Here is a 17,978-nt window from a genome sequence, read left to right as displayed (position 1 = left end):
AGATTCAGAAATTCCTGTTTGTCTCGCTCTGTTACTGAAGAACGCACACATTTTGTTTAATCATGTTTGTAGCCATGGGTTTTTCCCCCATCTGCTTTTAAAACTTGAAATAGTCCTTGAAATATTTGCTTTTGAAGGGATTAATTTATAGTGTGAAAAATCGTCTCCTCAATCACAGATAAAAATAGTTTGGAGGTGTCTGGCTTCCTTTTAAGCAATCACTTTGCATTCCTCAAGAAGGATGATTTCTCCCATTCTCCCAGGCTCTGTTGGCAAGAACATGGCAAGGAAAACCAATGTTTATGTCTCGAGCAGTGCTGGAGCAAGGTGGAGAGAGGTAAGGCTGCTCTTACACCTGCCAGATTGGCCAGTGTGGTGGGGGAACAGGGAGAATTTTGGCAGCAGTATAGATGAGTTACATTTAAGGTGATTTCATATGCATCCAAGAGCTGTAAGGTGCTCAATGTCTTAAAATAAGGGAAAAAGGTTTTTAGATGTAGCACCAGGCGTGGGTTGGTTGGAGAGGAACCTCTGGTGTAGACGGTGGATTCAGACACAGGAGAGATCCCTCCTCCATTTTTATTTTACAACTGGCAGGAATTTTTCTCAGCACGGGGCATTTGGTGTCTTTTAGATGGGGTTGACAGCCAGGACTTTGTGTGTGAGAGTGTTTGGAGAGGCTCTGGCTTCTTCCAGAGAAATGGGATGCTGCCCTCGGTTTATGGGGAGTTTGCTGCTGTTTACTGAGTGGATGTTCTGGTCTGTGGCAGCGTTTGTGGTGTGTCTGTGCACTCTGCAGCCAGTGCAATGTGGTATTCCAACATCTGCAAGCTATTTACTCCTGGGAACTGAGCAGCCTCCTTCTCCCCCTGCGAGTGCTGCGTGGTCGGGGTGAGGTCTGGGCAGCTGTAGTGGGGCTGGGGACATGCCACAGGTCTGGCTGATGCCAAAGGTGGTTCAGAGGCTGCTCCTGGCTCCAAAACCCAGCTGGAGAGCAGCCCTGGGGACCCTGCAGCCAGGCAGGAGCTGACAGATGGGGCAGGCTATCCAAAACCAGGGACTTTCAGGTGCCAAGCCCCACAGGTTTCTCTTGGAGTGCAGTTAAAACATCCTGAGGAAGTGTTGATCCAAAGCTACTGATCTCTGTATCATGAGCAGAGGTGCAGAATGACCCAGCAGTGGAGCTGAGAAGCAGCACCACAGCTCCTCCTGCTCAGCTTTGGCCAGCAGCAGGCTGGGAGGCTCGCTGCTCTGCACATCACTGGGGTGATTTCACAGCCCAGAGAAGAAAGGAACAATGCATTCAGTGCCCTGGGTAAGAACGTCCCCAAGCGTGACAGCACGTCCTGTGAGCAGGGTCTGGCAGGGACACACTCCCTGTTTTCATCCCGAGGTGCTCTGGGCTCCCTGGATGGGAAAGCAAAGCTGATTGTGTGCAGGTGTAGGTGAGCATGAGGTCCAAGCTTCTTGCCATGGATGAATTGTCTCCAGGGCTTGTTGCTGCATGCCATGGCCCCACTTCTCTCTGAACATTCACAAGACCTTCCACAGCCTGAGGGACAAGTTCTCTGCAGTCCTGGGATGGCCACAAGGCACTGCTGTGTCAGAAAAGCCTCACAGAGGTGACAAATGAGAGGAGGAGTGATGGACTCTGGTTTTGTGCCATGGCACCTCTTCCACTGATTCTTTCCCTGCACAGAGCACAGGAGGAGCAGAGTCCAGGGCTCAGGGCAGCTTTTACACACTTCTCTTAGGGGAAATGGTCTGGCTATCCCCATCTGCAGATGGTGTCCCATAAATGCCTGAATCTCTGGTGCCTCCAGATACTTGATTTGGCCAAGACTGAAGCATTAGTTTGGCTCAGGCAGAGTTTCTGGCAAAGCCATTTCTCTTCATTCAGCACAGCTCTGATCACCCCTCAGCACTGTCTCTCTTCCAGGCACTGTCTGGACCTCACTACTACACCTGGGGTGACCACGGTGGAATTCTGGTGGCCATCGCCCAAGGCACCGAGACCGACCAGCTCAAGTGAGTGTCAGGGCACAGGGGCTGCCTCTGCTGCTCGGGCTGGGCACGGCAGAGAGTGCCCTGCAGCAGGCAGGACATGCCCCTGGCACCTCTCCCAATCTCCTGTTTTGTGCAGGTACAGCACAAACGAAGGGGAAACGTGGAAAGTGTTCACATTCTCAGAGAAGCCGGTGTTTGTGTACGGCCTCCTGACCGAGCCCGGCGAGAAGAGCACCATTTTCACCATCTTTGGCTCCTACAAGGAGAATGGCCACAGCTGGCTGATCCTGCAGATCAACACCACTGACGTGCTGGGTAAGGGGAAGGGTGGCAGAGCCATCTGTGGGGTGGCTCTGCAGGTGGGAGAGAGGGCATCTCCTCGTGCCCTGTCCCAGGTGCCTCATGCCCATGTGGACACAGCTGCTGAAGGCACTCATGTGCCCTGTGCTCTCCCTCTATTCCTTCCCTCCTCACTGAGGAATTTGTTGAAAAGGAAAGGGGAAAAAAAAAAAAAATTCCTTCTGCAGGCTTGTGCCTATGAATGTTTTATAACCCATTTCAGCTTTGATTGCGAGGCAGCATTTTAATCAAAGCACAGTTAAACCCAGCAGAGGAATTTGCTTGACTACAATTTATCACCGATTCCCTTGACGTTTTGTTGGGAGCGGATCTGTTTGGTAACCAGAAGGATTTCATTCAGACTCCCTGTCGCTGCCACGGAGCTGCCTGTTCCCTCCTGTCACCGCGTGCCGCCGCACGCTCCCAGCTGGAGTGCTCCGTGCCTGCCTTTCCCTGTGGGATGGGGCTGGGGCCTTGCATTTTTGGGGGAGGTTTTGTGCCAGGGGAGGGTGGAGAGGGGAGGGAATCACAGAGTCACAGAATGAGCTAGGTTGGAAAAGACCTTTGGCTGGAAAAGACCCTCCACATCCTCATCACATAAACTGTGGCATGAGTGCCATGTCCAGTCTTGTTTTAAACACCTCCAGGGATGGTGACTTCATCACCTCCCTGGGCAGTGATTCCAGTGCCCAATCCTTCTTCCAGTGAAGAATTTTTCCCTGATGCCCAACCTAAACTTCCCCTGGCACAACTTCAGGCTGTGTCCCCTCGTTCTGTCGGTGGTTGCTGGGACAGAGACACTCCTGTGTGGGGCTGGATGTCAGCACGCCTGGGTACCCAGGGACAGCAGCATCTCTGTCTTTAAAGCTGGGGTGTGTCACTGTCGAGGCAGGATGGGAATGAGAAGACTGACCAGAAGGCTGCTGAGAGTATAACTCTTATTTATTTCAAAATACACTGCTCTTTTATACAGAGCTTCACAAGGATCAAATCCATTGATCCTGAAGTGAAAACAACCCAAAGCATTGGTGCAGAGTGCTTGACGCACAGTGATAGAACTTAACTATAAACAATGTGAAAAACAAGAGAGATAAAGAATTATTTACATTCTTCTCCAGCTCTTTCCCAGGCTTTTGCCTGACTAGAAACTCTCCGTTTCTTCCTTTGACTGAATCTGAGACCCACAGGGGTGCTGCAAATGCTGCACCTTTCAGCATCCCAACCTTGCTTCTCCTCTCAGGGGTGCCTTGCACAGAGAACGACTACAAGCTGTGGTCACCCTCGGACGAGCGAGGCAATGAATGTTTGCTGGGGCACAAAACCGTTTTCAAAAGGAGGACTCCTCATGCAACCTGCTTCAATGGGGAAGATTTTGACAGACCTGTCATGGTCTCCAACTGCTCTTGTACGAGGGAGGACTTTGAATGGTAAAATCCCAATTAATTTCTTCTAGTCTGGATTGTAAATCCAAGATAAGTGTCTGTGACCAATCGCTCCGAGTGAGCAAACATCCAATTTACGTAGCTCGCAGTGTCGCTGCTTCATTTTATAGCAGAGCGGAAACTAAACAGACTGAAAACATCCTTTCATTAATAACAGGGCATGAGACTTAATTAATGTCTTTAGAGCCTTTTGGGAGCCTCTGAAGGGTTCCACGGAAGAGGGAAGTATTGTTAATCCATCACCTTCCAAACGATAATGGGTAATTTCCCATCACAGACAGAGATCCACTAAAAATCCTTGTGATTCTGTAGCCACAGGGGTACATCTGGCCCTGCTATTGCCGTTTGACTGCAATTCCCACAATCCTGACCCTGCTTTCAGGATCAGGAAACACGCTCTGGCAACCTGGTGCAAAGATTTGGGGTTAGAAAGGGAACTGCTTTTCAGGGACTGGGCTTTCAGTGGAGCTCACACCAGGCTGCTCCTGTCTGATTCTGAGACCAAGTCTGGCTCACCATGAGCAGACTGAAAGCAGGGCTGGTGGGAGCCTGCTTCAGAATTCAACCCTGTGCTCCCTACAAAATCCCAGTGACAAAACCACAGCGTTTTCCAAAGAACAGGCACACTGTAACTCCCATTTTACCATCAGCACCAGCCAAGAGACAGAGCAGTGACCCGAGCCAGCTCAGCAGCAGGACTGGGGCTTGCAGCCAGCTTTGCAGGGCACACTGGCTCAGCTCTGCCTCGCTGCCTCACCTTCCCCAGCCTGCCCAGCCACTGGCAGAGCTGATCTGCAAAGTGTTCCTGAAGCATCCTGTCTGGCTCAGAGATGTTCTGTGCAGATAAAAACTGACAATGAATGAGCGGTCACTTTGGGTTCTTAAAAATTCTGTGCAAAAATAGACTCATGGTATAGCATGGCTGCATTTTTTGCTTTTCCCTGTCCCTCCCTATCTGTTTCTTCTCCTTGCAGTGATTTTGGCTTCAAGCTGAGCGATGACTTGTCCTTAGAAGTTTGTGTCCCTGACCCTGAGTTTGCTGGGAAACCCTATGACCCACCAGTCCCTTGCCCTGTTGGCTCAACCTACAGGAAGACTCGAGGGTATGTGCTGTGCCTGGGAGGGCAACCTGATATTCCAAATGCTGGAATTTATCTTACTGGTGATTCAAAAAACCCCAAACAACCACGAAACCCACAAGAGTGGCAGCAAACAAATGACATGTTAGGATATACATGGCAATTAAACACCACAGCTTATTCTGGCTGCACAGGGTGGTTTGTTCACAGTTTTTTTTTTTTTTTTTTTCCATGGAGTAAACTGCCTGGTTCTGTGTGTTGCAGCTACAGAAAGATCTCTGGGGACACTTGCACGGGTGGAGACATCGAGTCGCGGCTGGAGGGGGAGCTGGTGCCGTGCCCGCTGGCGGGTGAGTGTGTGCAGGATCTGCTCATGGCACAAGGGCTCCATTCATAAAACCTTTGGCTGGTGCCTGAGGGACCAGGCACAGAGTCCCAGAGGGCTCTGAGACAAAACCTGTGACACAGGAGCCTGGCTGGGTTACAAATCGCCCTCTCCTGTCCTGTGGTCAGAGCTTCTGAGGGTCCTGCTCAGGAGCAGGGTCTGCCCACAGTGCAGAGCCCTCTGAAGCCCTCAGGGACAGGCTGCAAGCAGGAACCCCTTCATCCTTCTCATGTCCTTGCTGTAGCTGGATTGAACCCAACCAGAAAGACAGGAATTAGATCAAAGACACCCCCATCCTCGGGAAGGTCCCCTTGGGAAGGTCCCACTCTGAGACAGCCACCATGGGCAGCTGAACGATGTCCCTTTGGGGCCAGAGCAGGGCAGACCTTCACCCCTCACATCTGTGCCTGCCAGAATTCATTCCCCCCACCCTGATTTTCTCCTCTGGAACGTTCAAGGCACTGTAGCAGTCCCGTGCCCCTGTGCTGCCAGAGTTATTTGCATTCTGCTCATTAGAGCTTTAATTTAATCTGCCGTCACGAGCTGCGTGATCAGCATTGCTGCTTGCTGCAGCTCCAGAGCCTCAGGCAGGGCAGGGGCTCGTGGAAGGGCTGGGGAGCTGAGCAGAGCAGCCAAACCCACCAGCAGCAGGTTCCCCTGCACTGCCCCAAAATTCTTCAGCGCGCCAAAGATATTCCAGGTGCGGAAGAGCACAGGGAGGCATCCCCTGTGCTGGGACTCCTGCCAGCTCTGCACTCAGCTTCACTCCTGACACGTTATTCGCTCCTCTGAGCCCTCTCGAGCTATTTGGAGAGCTGTGTTGGGCATGCTGAGAAGGGCCCTGCTGATTGCAAAGTAAACCTGCTGTCCCCAGCGGGCCGGCCTTTGAAGTGCCGTGTTCCCAGAGAGCGTCTCGGGACCGTGCTGGCTCGCTCCATGGGAACACTTCCATGTACAGTATCTGTTTCATATCTCCCTATAATCTCATTAGGGATGCACAGCCAGAGTTACTTACTGACATTAGCTCTACTCATTAATAGCATTATTGGACTTGACCGGTGGTGGGATAAAGCCCAGGAGACTTTGTCCTGCACCAGGATCGCATTACCTGGATTCGGCTCCATTCGGGAACAAAACCCACTCTGGGATATTTCCTGGGGGCCAGTGTCCCTGAGGACTTGCAGAGTTGCATCACTCCCACTCATTTTAAGGTTGGGTTTTTTGGAGGAAGAGGAGATCAGTATTTTGTTCCCCATTGGCAGCACTAGAGTGGGAAGAAAGGGGTCAGGGCAGGTTCTGTGCCTCCTCCACCTCCTCCTCCTCCTCCTTCTGGACCAGACAATGCCCACAGTGTGTGCCCGGCCCCATGTGAGGCTATTACCACATTCCCATTAACCTAATCCCACCGAGACAAAGACTCTTTACCTCCCCGAGGTGCTAAAACCACGGGTGAAAAACACCTGCTATTTTCTTGATTTTGCCCCTGGAGTAGCCAAAAACGGCCACTAAATAAGGCACTGTTGTTGCAGAGGAGAACGAGTTCATTCTCTACGCCACCCGCTACTCCATCCACCGCTACGACCTCGCCTCGGGTGTCAGCGAGGAGCTGCCCCTGGCTGGGCTCAGGGGGGCTGTGGCCCTGGATTTTGACTACGAGCACAACTGCCTGTACTGGGCTGATGTCACTCTGGACATCATCCAGGTGAGCCGGGAGCTGGGAGGCATCACCTCCTTTTCACCCGGGTGTTGCATCCACACCCTGAAATGCAAATGTTTGTCCTGTACTCCTCCCCTCCGAGCTGTCTGTCACCCGGCCTTCAGGCTTCAGGCAGTTCCTCCTCTTTTATTCTGGTTATTTTATTTTTTTCCCCAGCGTCTCTGTCTCAACGGCAGCTCTGGGCAGGAAATAATCATAAGCACTGGGTTGGAAACAGTGGAAGCTTTGGCTTTTGAACCTCTCAGCCAGCTGCTCTACTGGGTCAACGCTGGGATTCCCAAAATCGAGGTACAGCTCTGCCCACCCGTGGCAGTGCATATTTTATTAAGGAGCAATAATAGCCTGCCACAGATTTTTTGTCACTTCAAGCAGTGCCAGTGGCAAGCACTCCTGTCCTGGCTTTGGTTTTGGGTCTAGGTTGCCAATCCAGATGGAGACCTGAGGCTCACCGTCCTCAACTCCTCGATACTGGAGCGACCCAGAGCCCTGGCTCTGGTTCCCCGAGATGGGTAAGAAAGGAAACATCACAAGTATTTCCCTGCTTTTCCCAAGGGAAACTGCTGCTCCTTCACCCCTTCCTCCTCAGGGAGGACAGCTTGGTGAAGTGAAACTGGGGACAGGCACAGCACAGTCCTGCCCCGTGGAGCCCACTGTCACCACTGCATCCCCAGCTAAGGCACCAGCTCCCTCGGAGCACAGATCACCAACTGTTAATTCCTTCCTACCCATACATATCCATTAGTAAATAACTTTTCCTGCCTGTAAAACTGGTCTGGTCAGTGGGGAAAGCTGCAGTGATGCGTGAGAAACGGAGCTGTGCTCGAATTCAAGAGCCACATTCGAGTCAGATCTTTTTGGGGTTTGGCCTTGGCTGCGAATGTAAGCTCTGACAAAGCAAAGCAGTTCATGGCGAGGTAACCTGCAGCTGCACTCCCACCACAGATCTTGCAGCTCAAAAGCCTCTGTGCTGCTCATAAATCTGCTGGTGGTGCTCATTAGAATTGCAGAGCTCCCTGTTCAAAGGCATGCGGAGCAAGAGACGCGGAATGCGAAGCATTCCAACCTCTGCCTCTCCTAACCTGGATCCTTTTGATGAGCTGCGGTGTGGATTTAGAGTAACCTCTCTGCCTGCTGCCAGGTTGATGTTCTGGACAGACTGGGGGGACTCCAGGGCTGGCATCTACAGGAGTGACATGGACGGGTCGCTGGCCGGGTGCATCGTCTCGGAGGGCGTGCGGTGGCCCAACGGCATTTCCGTGGATGACCACTGGATCTACTGGACTGAAGCCTACATGGACAGGATCGAGAGGGTGGATTTCAATGGGATGCAGAGATCTGTGATCCTGGACAGCCTCCCTCACCCCTATGCCATTGCTGTGTTCAAGGTTTGTTTTCCACATTGTGATTTTTAGCGTGCAGGCTCTGAGGCTGGTGCTGGAGGAGCACGGAGCACACTGAATTTGAAGGATAGGGATGTGATTTGGAGCAGGCACGACACTTTGTCTCTGTTTGCTTCCCTGAGACATTCCCACAAATCCCTGTAACGAGCAGGCAAGTGCAGTCACATCCAGGACCAACATTCCCAAGCAGCTGCACTGCAATGTTTGCCACTCGGCAGATCGCTCTGTCACTCTCATTCCTGCTCAAATCCCACCTCAGACCTTCCTCTTCCTCTCCCCCTTGCACTGGGGACAGTTTTCACTCTCCACGCCCCCCCAGATTCAGTATCTAGGGTGATCAGTGCAGGTAGCACTGATGAGCACGGCTCTGGGGGTGCCTCTCCTCACACTAAGAGCCAAGCCTGTGTTTCAGAATGAAATCTACTGGAACGACTGGTCACAGCTGAGTATTTTCAGAGCATCCAAAACCAGCGGCTCCAGGATGGAGGTCTTGGTCGGACGTCTGAATGGGATCATGGATATGAAAATCTTTTACAGAGGAAAGACAACAGGTAACCGTGCAGATGATGCTCCCTGGGATTTGGAAATTGTTCATCCCCCATTTACACAGGTTCCCGGCTCACTGGGCCATCCTGGCCTGCATTTCCTGCATACCCATTCCTGCAGGGCTTGAGGCCTTCAGGAATGAGTTTCATGAGGGGTATATTCTGCTTTTGGCTGCCAGGAGAGATGATCTCCAGGGAGGGAGCTCGTAGGACACTCAGCTGTGGTGGCACCTCACAATTTATGTCACAGATCCGGGCCTTTCCATCAAAGTGTTGTATAGACCAAAAAACCACAGGATTTCAGGACTGCACCAACTTTGTCCTCCTTTAATCATCTGTCTGCATTGTGACAAGGCAGTGCTGACCCCCGTGGGCTTTTATACCCATTTTCAGATGGGTGCCAGGCCACTGAGGGACTCTACCAGTCTCTGCAGGAGACTGGAGGGACAAGAGGCACTCTGGGGGTGTGACTGGTGTCCTTTGGTAGAGCTCCAAAGCCACTTGGATGAGTTGTGTCCCTTAAAGGCCAATCTTTGCCCCTTAAAGGCCCTCAGACTCCCTGCAGATGGCTCTGGCCATTCCTGGGGTGGCCTCAGCACTGAGCCCTGCAGAGCTGGCTCCTGAGGGGGTCTGAACCCAATGCGGGTGACACTGGGACTCTGTGCCTGTGTGCTGGGCTGGCAGTGACACTGGGACCCTGTGCCTCTTTACTGGGGTGGCAGTGACACTGTGACTCCGTGCCTGTGTGCTAGGGTGGCAGTGTCACTGGGACCCCTGTGCCTCTGTCCTGGGGTGGCAATGACACTGGGACCCCTGTGCCTCCATGCTGGGCCAGTGGGTGACACTGGGACCCCTGTGCCTGCCCTGACACTGTTCCCTTCCTCCTGCCCTGCTCCAGGGCAGAACGCCTGCATCACCAAGCCCTGCAGCCTGCTCTGCCTGCCCAGGTCCAACAACGGCCGCAGCTGCAAGTGCCCCGAGGGGGTGGCCAGCACCCTGCTGCCCAGCGGGGAGCTCAGGTGTGACTGTCCCCACGGCTACGCCATGAAGAACAACACCTGCATCAAGGAAGGTAAGGTCCCGCCTGGCTCTCAGCGCTCAGGTGGCTTCTGCTGTCCAGAGAGTCGGCGTGAGCTGTGCTCTGTCGGGGAGGAGAGCAGCCCATTGCTGGAAGCACAGCCTCACACCAGCTCCTTTCTGTCCCTCCTGCCCCAGAGAACACGTGCCTGCCCAACCAGTACCGCTGCTCCAACGGGAACTGCATCAACAGCATCTGGCAGTGTGACAACGACAACGACTGCGGCGACATGAGCGACGAGAGGAACTGCCGTGAGTGTCCTGCCCTGGTGGTGCTGGCCTGACCAGGTTCAACTGTCTGCTCTGGTGGCACCTCAGCTGAGCTGATCTCTAGAGTAAAATGCAGCAAACCCCAGCTCAGGGAAGAAATCATGATGGTTGGATCCAGATCAGAAGGCTGAAAGATAGTTTTATTAAAACTATACTATTTATAAGAGATATTATTTTATTCTTTATATTCATTTCTTAATTATCTAACTCAAACTCGTGACTCTGCTGAGAGCCCGAGCCACAGCTGGATCCCACTGGTCACTGACCCCAAACAACTTCCCCATAATCCAAACCAGCCATCACTGCAGGTGAACAATCTCCACACCACATTCCACATGGGGAGAACAAAGGAGCAGAGACAAAGGTTGTTTCCTCTTCTTCTCCCTGTGCTTCTCCTGAGAGACAAAATTATGTCTGTCTGTCTGGAGAATGTGAATGTCATGATGCTCCACGCTCCTTTTGCAGTCAGGGAGAGCAAGAGGCTCTCTGGGGGTGTAACTCAGCTTTTTGGTAAACCCCCAAAGCAAATTGGATGGGTTTTGTCCCAGTCCCCTTGACCAGATGAGGTGTCAGTGTCTAAAGTCTGGTGAGGCTGATGCCAACTGTCTCACACTAATTGTCTTCTGAAGCTAATTGAGGGCACAGCCAATGAGGAAAAGAGAGCAGACAGTGCTGACACAGGGCTCTTGTTGAGATAATAAATCAAGTTCACACATTAAAGACGGAGGTCACCTTTTTGAGCAAAGTCAGGAACTGCCAGTGTGTGCAGGAGGGGCAGATGTTCCACAGCTTTGCACAGCCTGAAGGGTTTGGATTAGTGCTCTGTGGAAAAATTATTGGTTTGAAGTTAGGAATCACTGAAGGACCAGGAAAGAGGCTGTTTATGCACATTTTATACCTATGAGGAACTTATTTTCCTGATTGGTACCAGTCAGCAGAGTCCAATTTTGAGATCAGTGGCTCCAGGTGTGGGAAAACCTCTCCATTCCTTGGAGAGAGGTCACCAGCTTGGCACGGAGATGCTGCCTTGGATAGCAATGCTCATGGCTGCCCTGTCTCAGGCTGAGGTCTCAGCCCCCTTTGTGGGGAGCAGACAGCTCTACAGCCTTGGCTTCTTGCTCCCTGCCTTGGGAGTGGACATCAGGAGTTTCAGTCCTGATCCCCAGACAGAAAACTGACCCCTGTGCACTCTGCTCTACATGGAGTGCCTAAAAATGGCATTAGAATACAAGAGCGGGAATTCAGGATGGACTGACAGGATTCTGTCCCTGCACTCAGTGCACACCCTCAGGCAGCAGAAACCATTTTCTAACCACCACCTCCTCCTCCTCCTCTCTCCATCAGCAACCACCGTGTGCGACACCGAGACCCAGTTCCGCTGCCAGGGCTCGGGGACCTGCATCCCCCTGTCCTACAAATGTGACCTGGAGGACGACTGTGGGGACAACAGCGACGAAAGTCACTGTGGTGAGTGGCCACACTCAAACCTCCTGCCCTGGGCACAGCTGGGCAGTGCTCTCCTGCACTCTCTGTGCTGCTCAGAGCTGCTCCTCCTCTGGATGCTGCTCAGGGGTGATGAAGGGGAAGATCCCCCCCGTTTACCCAGGCTGTGTCCTGCTCCTTTACTGGGGACTGGGAAATGGGGGACAGGACCAGCATTTACGGGGTATTTGGGAATTAGGGACAGGACCATTGTGTCCTGGGAAGTGAGGGACAGGAGAAGAGAGTGAGGCCGTGTGCTGGTCCTTGCCCTCGCCGTGTTCCAGCTGGGAGACTTCTGTGCTGCTCTTATCCAGCTTTCCTGCTCTGCTCCTTGGGTGTTCCCGTCACCTGAAGCCAAATATTTTGTTTGCAGAAGCTCACCAGTGCAGGAATGATGAGTTCAGCTGCAGTTCAGGGATGTGCATCCGTCTGTCCTGGATGTGTGACGGGGATAACGACTGCAGGGACTGGTCTGATGAAGCAAACTGCACTGGTGAGTGCTCAGCTCTTGGTCAAGAACCTCTTGCTGCTCCTAATTTTTAATTCCAGCCTGGGAGACATGAGCCAGTGTCTTGTGCCTCACTTTCCTTGCTTGCTAGAGCACCTTAGGGTGATGTGGTGCTCCAAATCCAAGGATGTTTCCCCCAGGCTCACTGGGAATTTGCTAGAAGCTCCGAGATGCTCACACAGTGACCCAGCTTTGCTTTTTACCCGCAAGACTGCACCCACGGGCAAAGCTCTGTGGAATGGGAAGTGGTTTTGTGACTGCTGAGCAGCCAAAGGGCTCTCCTGCAGAAAGAGCTCCCGTGTTGCAGGGAGGCAGCAATCAAGGCACTGGCAGCATTTCACAGCTTTCACTCTGTTTCCTTGCCATTAATTAGGTGCAGAAAACAGGCATGGTCTCTGCAGTTTCTCCACAGTTAGTTGATCTGAAGATGAGGCAAGTTTAGTTTGGGAAGTTTAGTTTGGCAGTTTTAGTCCTCCTCTGGCAGCCTCATTGCTCAAAAACCTAAAGAGGGTGACCTAAGCAGGGAGTCCCACATAGAAGACCCACCCTTGGTTTCACTTACAACTTGTATTAAAGCAGCCTGGCTGGCAGAAATAACCTTGTTCCTACTTTATGCCTCCTGTGCAGCAAGTCCTGTGAGCCTCACTGTGTGTTTGGAGCGGAAAGTCACAACACTCCTCCCTCCTCACCACCCCAGTGATGTTCCTCAGCAGCCTCCTGAGGTTAACACCCACACAGAGCCTTTTTCTCATCAGAAAAAAACAGCAGATAACAGTGCATTGGCCTTTTCCACTAGAAACAATTGAGCAAAACTTATCAACCAAACCAAAAACCTCAGTGTTTGCACAAGAAGAAACTTCTCAGGGTAGGCAGAGCGCCAGTCCGTCAGTGAAAGACACAAGGCTGTATTTATCACACCATACCTGGGATGTTTCAAGATAAAAGCAGCGCTTTCCATGGCATGGGGCAGAGATCCCTGGGGAGCCCAGGGACCAGGACAGCCCTGGGAATGCTGGCAGCAGCCTGGCTCTGCTGCAGCCTGGAGCCTTTGGGACAGAGAGTGGCAGCAGTGCTGTCCTGGAGCTCTGGCACGAGGATTTAAGAGATCCCTTTCAGGTCTTTGAGCTCCTCTTTGCTCACCCCCGTGGCGTTTGCTGTGTCTGCGGCACCCAAAGCTGATCCAGGTCATTAGTATTCCATGAGTGTGGCTTTCTAAGCAGGTTTAATTTATATTGGTATCACTTATCTCTCGTGTGAGTTTCTCCAGAGGGAATTACTACAGGAGAGGAACCTACTTCAAAAAGCGTGTCGGGTTTGTAAAGCCCCAAGTTGGAATTATCTAAGAGGATCACAATTATTTGAGGAACATTCCGTCTGACTTCACCGGGCTGCAATTATTGCTCTTATCTAAAATAATTACATTTCATGCTGAATGTCTAATAGAATATTACTGCCACCAGATTGTACTATTTTGAAATATCTGCGAGTGCATGTCACTCTCTAACCTAAAGCTCGGGATCGTGCCATTTAATTAAGTTGGACACAATAACTCTGAGTGCTCTCCTGCTTGAGGAGCAGGATTTGTCTCCAAAGTGACAACACAAACCAGGCTGCAACCCAGATACCCCACAGGCAGATATTTTCCTGACAGCAGCCTAAGGAAAACCCCCAGGGAGAATCGTATTTCTTGTTTGCTTTGGCAACATGGAAGAGCCTTGTTTGCCTTAATTAAAAGCTCTCTCTGACTCTGTCCTGCCCTGCACGGGGGACTCTGCAGCTCTGCCAAGCCTTGCTTGATCTCGGTGACATTTCTCACCGTCTCTGGCACGATGCCACCGCTGTCACCTTTGCCCACACACCCCAAGGACTGAGATCAGAGGGAGAGAGGCTGCTGACTTTGGGGAGAGCTCTGGGAGATCTCGACCCTGCAAAAGCCACAGCAGGCAGAGCAGGCTTGTGAGCAAGAATGGCACGGAAAATGAAAGACCACAGAAAAGCAGGACTCAAGGAATTCTCCTGCCTGGGCTCCGTGGGGGTGTTGCTTGTTGGAATCTGTGGTATTGATGATTCCGAGACTGTAGAAAGTCTCTGAGCTCCGCTGCCAAAGAAGTTATAATTAGTCTGTGCTGGTTTCAAGGTTGTTTATTCTGTTTATCTCTAACATTTTCTGCTGTCCTGCCCAGCTCTGTCCTGCAGGGCAGCGTGTGGGGCTCTGCCCTCAGTGGGATGTGACAAACATTAAATACCAGAAACTCCCTGGGCTGGATTTACAAGAACGTGCCAATATCTGTCACCTACGTTGGACAGTGTGTCCCCAGCCTGAACCAACAGAAAAATGCCAACACCACAGTGAGACATGGAGGGCATGAAGAAGGAGAAAAAGGACAAGGCACACCCAATTTCCTCCAGCTTGTCCCCTTTGAACCCCTCATCTAGAATCCTAAAGTTTTACTTTTGCACCCCTGCCACACTTAATTATTATTGATATCAAACACTCAGAGCTGGTAATTGATCCTGTAAGATTGAAAACTCTTTTCCATGGCCAGAGATCACAGCCAGTGTCTCTGGGGGCTCTGTCCAGGGGGTTCCTGAGCCCTGCCAGGGTCCCAGGGTAGCCAGGGCAGCCAGAGGGAAGCCCTGGATTCCCACATTTTCTTGTGCTGGGACCTGCCCGGCTGGCAGCTCCTGGGGCAGGGGAGGGAGCAGGGTGTGCTGGCGTGGCCTGACGCTCTCAGCTCAGCAGGGACACGGTGACACCCCCACTCAGGTGTCCCCCTGCTCTGGTTTCAGCAGTTTATCACACCTGTGAGGCCTCCAGCTTCCAGTGCCACAACGGCCACTGCATCCCGCAGCGCTGGGCGTGTGACGGCGACGCCGACTGCCAGGACGGCTCTGACGAGGACCCTGCCAGCTGTGGTAACGTGTCCTGTGTGTGCGTGGGGCTCTGCCACGGCTGGGAGGGATTTCTGCACACCCACTGAGCTACACCAGCAGCAAACTCAGGGGGAGACCCCCACCCCCCCAAAAAGCAATCACAGCTCAGAGGCAACCATGGCTTTTTGCAGCTGATGAGAACAGCTTTAACAAAACCCTGAAAAACACACAACATTCTGCATTTCAGAGAAGAAGTGCAACGGCTTCCAGTGCCCCAATGGCACCTGCATCCCCACCAGCAAACACTGTGACGGCGTCAACGACTGCTCTGATGCCTCGGACGAGCAGCACTGTGGTGGGTACCGGGCTCAGGGGGAGCTCTGGGGCCCAGCTCTGAGGGCTGGCAGCATTTCTGCTCTGCCCGAGCCAGAAATGGCAGTAAAGCCACTTCACCCCCCTGGGAGTAAAGCCCTGTGAGATAATGGGAAAGCCTTAGTGCAGTCACCAGCCCCTTGGGAAACTGGCAGGCCGGCAAAAGGCACAGACTGGGAGGACACGGCCAGGGAGGTGACCAACCCCTCCTGGTGCCTGTGCCCGCCCCGAGGGGTGATTTGGGGAGGGCAGCCTGTGCAGGGACACAGCTCAGACCATTTCTCTCGGGAGCTCTCTGTGAGTCCCTAAAATGCGCCCGCTGCGCTCAGGCCTGCGCGGAGCCCGGCGGGTGACACTGCTGCTTGCGAGGACAGCAGAGGTGCCACCCCTGTCCTCCTGTCCTGCCCCCCACGCCTGCAGAGCCCCTGTGCACCCGCTACATGGATTTCGTGTGCAAGAACCGGCAGCAGTGCTTGTTCCACTCCATGGTGTGCGACGGCATCATCCAGTGCCGCGACGGCTCGGACGAAGACGCCAGCTATGCTGGGTGCTGTGAGTGTCACACCGGGCACCTCTGCCCAGGGAGGGGTGGGCACAGCCCTGGGCGCAGCCAGGCCGCCAGCAAGCTGCCAGCTCTCCTAAGAGGTGGCTCTAGAGCTGCTTAGAAATCCCTGGTGGCCCCTGGGTGTGCTGCGTCCTGCTCAAGCTTTCCTGAAGCCCTTGATCTTTACACCAAACCTCTCCCTGCAGCCCAGGACCCCGAGTTCCACCGGACCTGTGACCAGTTCAGCTTCCAGTGCCAGAATGGCGTGTGCATCAGCCTGGTGTGGAAATGTGACGGGATGGACGACTGCGGTGACTACTCTGATGAAGCAAACTGTGGTGAGCAGCACCCGCAGGGCCTCCTGCCACTGCAGCTCCAGCTTCCTTTGGATTTCAGGAGCATGGAGTAGTGTCTTCCTCATGTTCTTACTGTGTGTGTGTGTGAGTGTAGCACATCACAGCCTGTCCTGCCTGGAGATGGGTGTCATTTCCCTCCTACTGCAGGCAGGTAAAGTGAAGCACGCAGAAAACCTGGCACATCTTGTGCTCGACTAACTCCTCTGTGGCCATATTTACTGCACAGACTCCCAGCTCCGAGCAGACAGGCAGTTTGCAGCCAAACCCAATATTTACCACTGTTCCCTGCGCGGCTGTAGGAGCTGTACCCAGCCAGGCGAGGCAGCTGCAGCCTCATTTTGGAGTTGCAGGGTTTGCTCCTCCGTTTCTGCCATGCTCTGGTGGATTCTGCTCTGGTTCTGACATCAGGGGTGGTGTCTGGCCACGAAGAGCACAGACAAAGCAGTGAGGCAACAGAGTGAGGGCTAGGAGGAAAGGGAATGCTGGGGATGAAGAGGAAGAAACGTGCTTGTGCTGCTCAGGGTGATTCTCTCTGAGGTGCTCCCACCTCTGAGCTGTGCTGAGGTGACCCTGTGGCTCACAGGACTCTCCTCTCCTTGCCAGAAAACCCAACAGAAGCCCCGAACTGCTCCCGGTACTACCAGTTCCAGTGTGGGAACGGGCACTGCATCCCCAACCGCTGGAAGTGCGACGAGGAGAACGACTGCGGGGACTGGTCTGATGAGAGGGACTGCGAGGGTAAGGACACACTGCTGAGCCTCTGACAGGGACTGGGACGTGCTGAAGGATCACTGCCTTCCCACAGCCCCCGAAAATGCCCCATGAGTGGGCTGAGTGAGCACATTCACGCATCTTTTTCCTCTCTATTTTTGGATATCCTGATTACAGACACAATGCAGATGAAAACACGGGGTTTGTGTTCCCCTTGGGTCAGCAGGGAGCTTACACAGGAGCGGGGAGCTCAGGCCAGCTCTCCTTGGTGTATTTTTAGGATCTCCAGTTCATCCCATGACCACGCTGATGCCCCCGACGTGCCTGCCCAACCATTTCCGCTGCAACAGCGGCGCCTGCATCATCAACAGCTGGGTGTGTGACGGCTACAGGGACTGCTCTGACGGCTCTGATGAGGACGCCTGTCCCACCCCAAGTGAGCTCTCCCCTCCCTCACCCCTTCCCTTCTCCCACATCCCATCTGCAAGGAATTCTGGCCTTTCAGAGCCCGGTTTCGGGGTTAATTTACACCGTGGTGTAAAATGTCCTCTGGCGCTGGGGTCACCCTCCTGCCACCAGCTGGGACAGTGCTGCAGAGCTGGACGTTCCCTGCGGAGCAGAGGCTCCTCCAGCCCTCTGCAGTCGGGAGAGAGGATGGCTCAGGCGGCATCCCCTCCGCCTGCTGGATGGAAGGAGATTGCCATCTAGTGGAGTCGGGACCTGGGGACAGCAGGGACAGCAGGGACAGCAGGGACCTGGGGACAGCAGGGACAGCAGGGACCTGGGGACAGGAGGGACCTGTGGACAGCAGGGACAGCAGGGACAGCAGGGACCTGGGGACAGCAGGGACCCAGGGACAGGAGGGACCTG

At 53.3% G+C, this 17,978-nt stretch overlaps 1 protein-coding gene across 2 annotated transcripts in view; it reads left to right on the top strand.

Moving 5' to 3' along the window:
• SORL1 (sortilin related receptor 1) overlaps window positions 1-17,978 on the top strand; it is a 55,570-nt gene that overhangs the window by 17,215 nt on the left and 20,377 nt on the right. The window contains exons 11-31 of one of the 2 annotated variants that reach the window (XM_021543396.3): window positions 264-337; window positions 1,940-2,028; window positions 2,144-2,322; window positions 3,587-3,773; window positions 4,763-4,891; window positions 5,132-5,217; window positions 6,782-6,954; window positions 7,126-7,257; window positions 7,387-7,478; window positions 8,108-8,354; window positions 8,782-8,920; window positions 9,813-9,986; window positions 10,130-10,243; window positions 11,606-11,728; window positions 12,117-12,236; window positions 15,042-15,167; window positions 15,373-15,480; window positions 15,918-16,049; window positions 16,248-16,379; window positions 17,001-17,135; window positions 17,389-17,544. In XM_021543396.3, the coding sequence (XP_021399071.2) occupies window positions 264-337; window positions 1,940-2,028; window positions 2,144-2,322; window positions 3,587-3,773; window positions 4,763-4,891; window positions 5,132-5,217; window positions 6,782-6,954; window positions 7,126-7,257; window positions 7,387-7,478; window positions 8,108-8,354; window positions 8,782-8,920; window positions 9,813-9,986; window positions 10,130-10,243; window positions 11,606-11,728; window positions 12,117-12,236; window positions 15,042-15,167; window positions 15,373-15,480; window positions 15,918-16,049; window positions 16,248-16,379; window positions 17,001-17,135; window positions 17,389-17,544 (2,847 nt within the window). The remainder of the gene's footprint in view (window positions 1-263; window positions 338-1,939; window positions 2,029-2,143; window positions 2,323-3,586; window positions 3,774-4,762; window positions 4,892-5,131; window positions 5,218-6,781; window positions 6,955-7,125; window positions 7,258-7,386; window positions 7,479-8,107; window positions 8,355-8,781; window positions 8,921-9,812; window positions 9,987-10,129; window positions 10,244-11,605; window positions 11,729-12,116; window positions 12,237-15,041; window positions 15,168-15,372; window positions 15,481-15,917; window positions 16,050-16,247; window positions 16,380-17,000; window positions 17,136-17,388; window positions 17,545-17,978) is intronic. The other variant, XM_021543397.3, reaches the window with a different exon arrangement.

The sequence above is a fragment of the Lonchura striata genome, chromosome 23, assembly GCF_046129695.1.
Source record: "Lonchura striata isolate bLonStr1 chromosome 23, bLonStr1.mat, whole genome shotgun sequence".
Classification (NCBI taxonomy): domain Eukaryota; kingdom Metazoa; phylum Chordata; class Aves; order Passeriformes; family Estrildidae; genus Lonchura; species Lonchura striata.
Note: the sequence above shows the minus strand (reverse complement) of the source record. Positions and strands in the feature narration are given on the sequence as shown.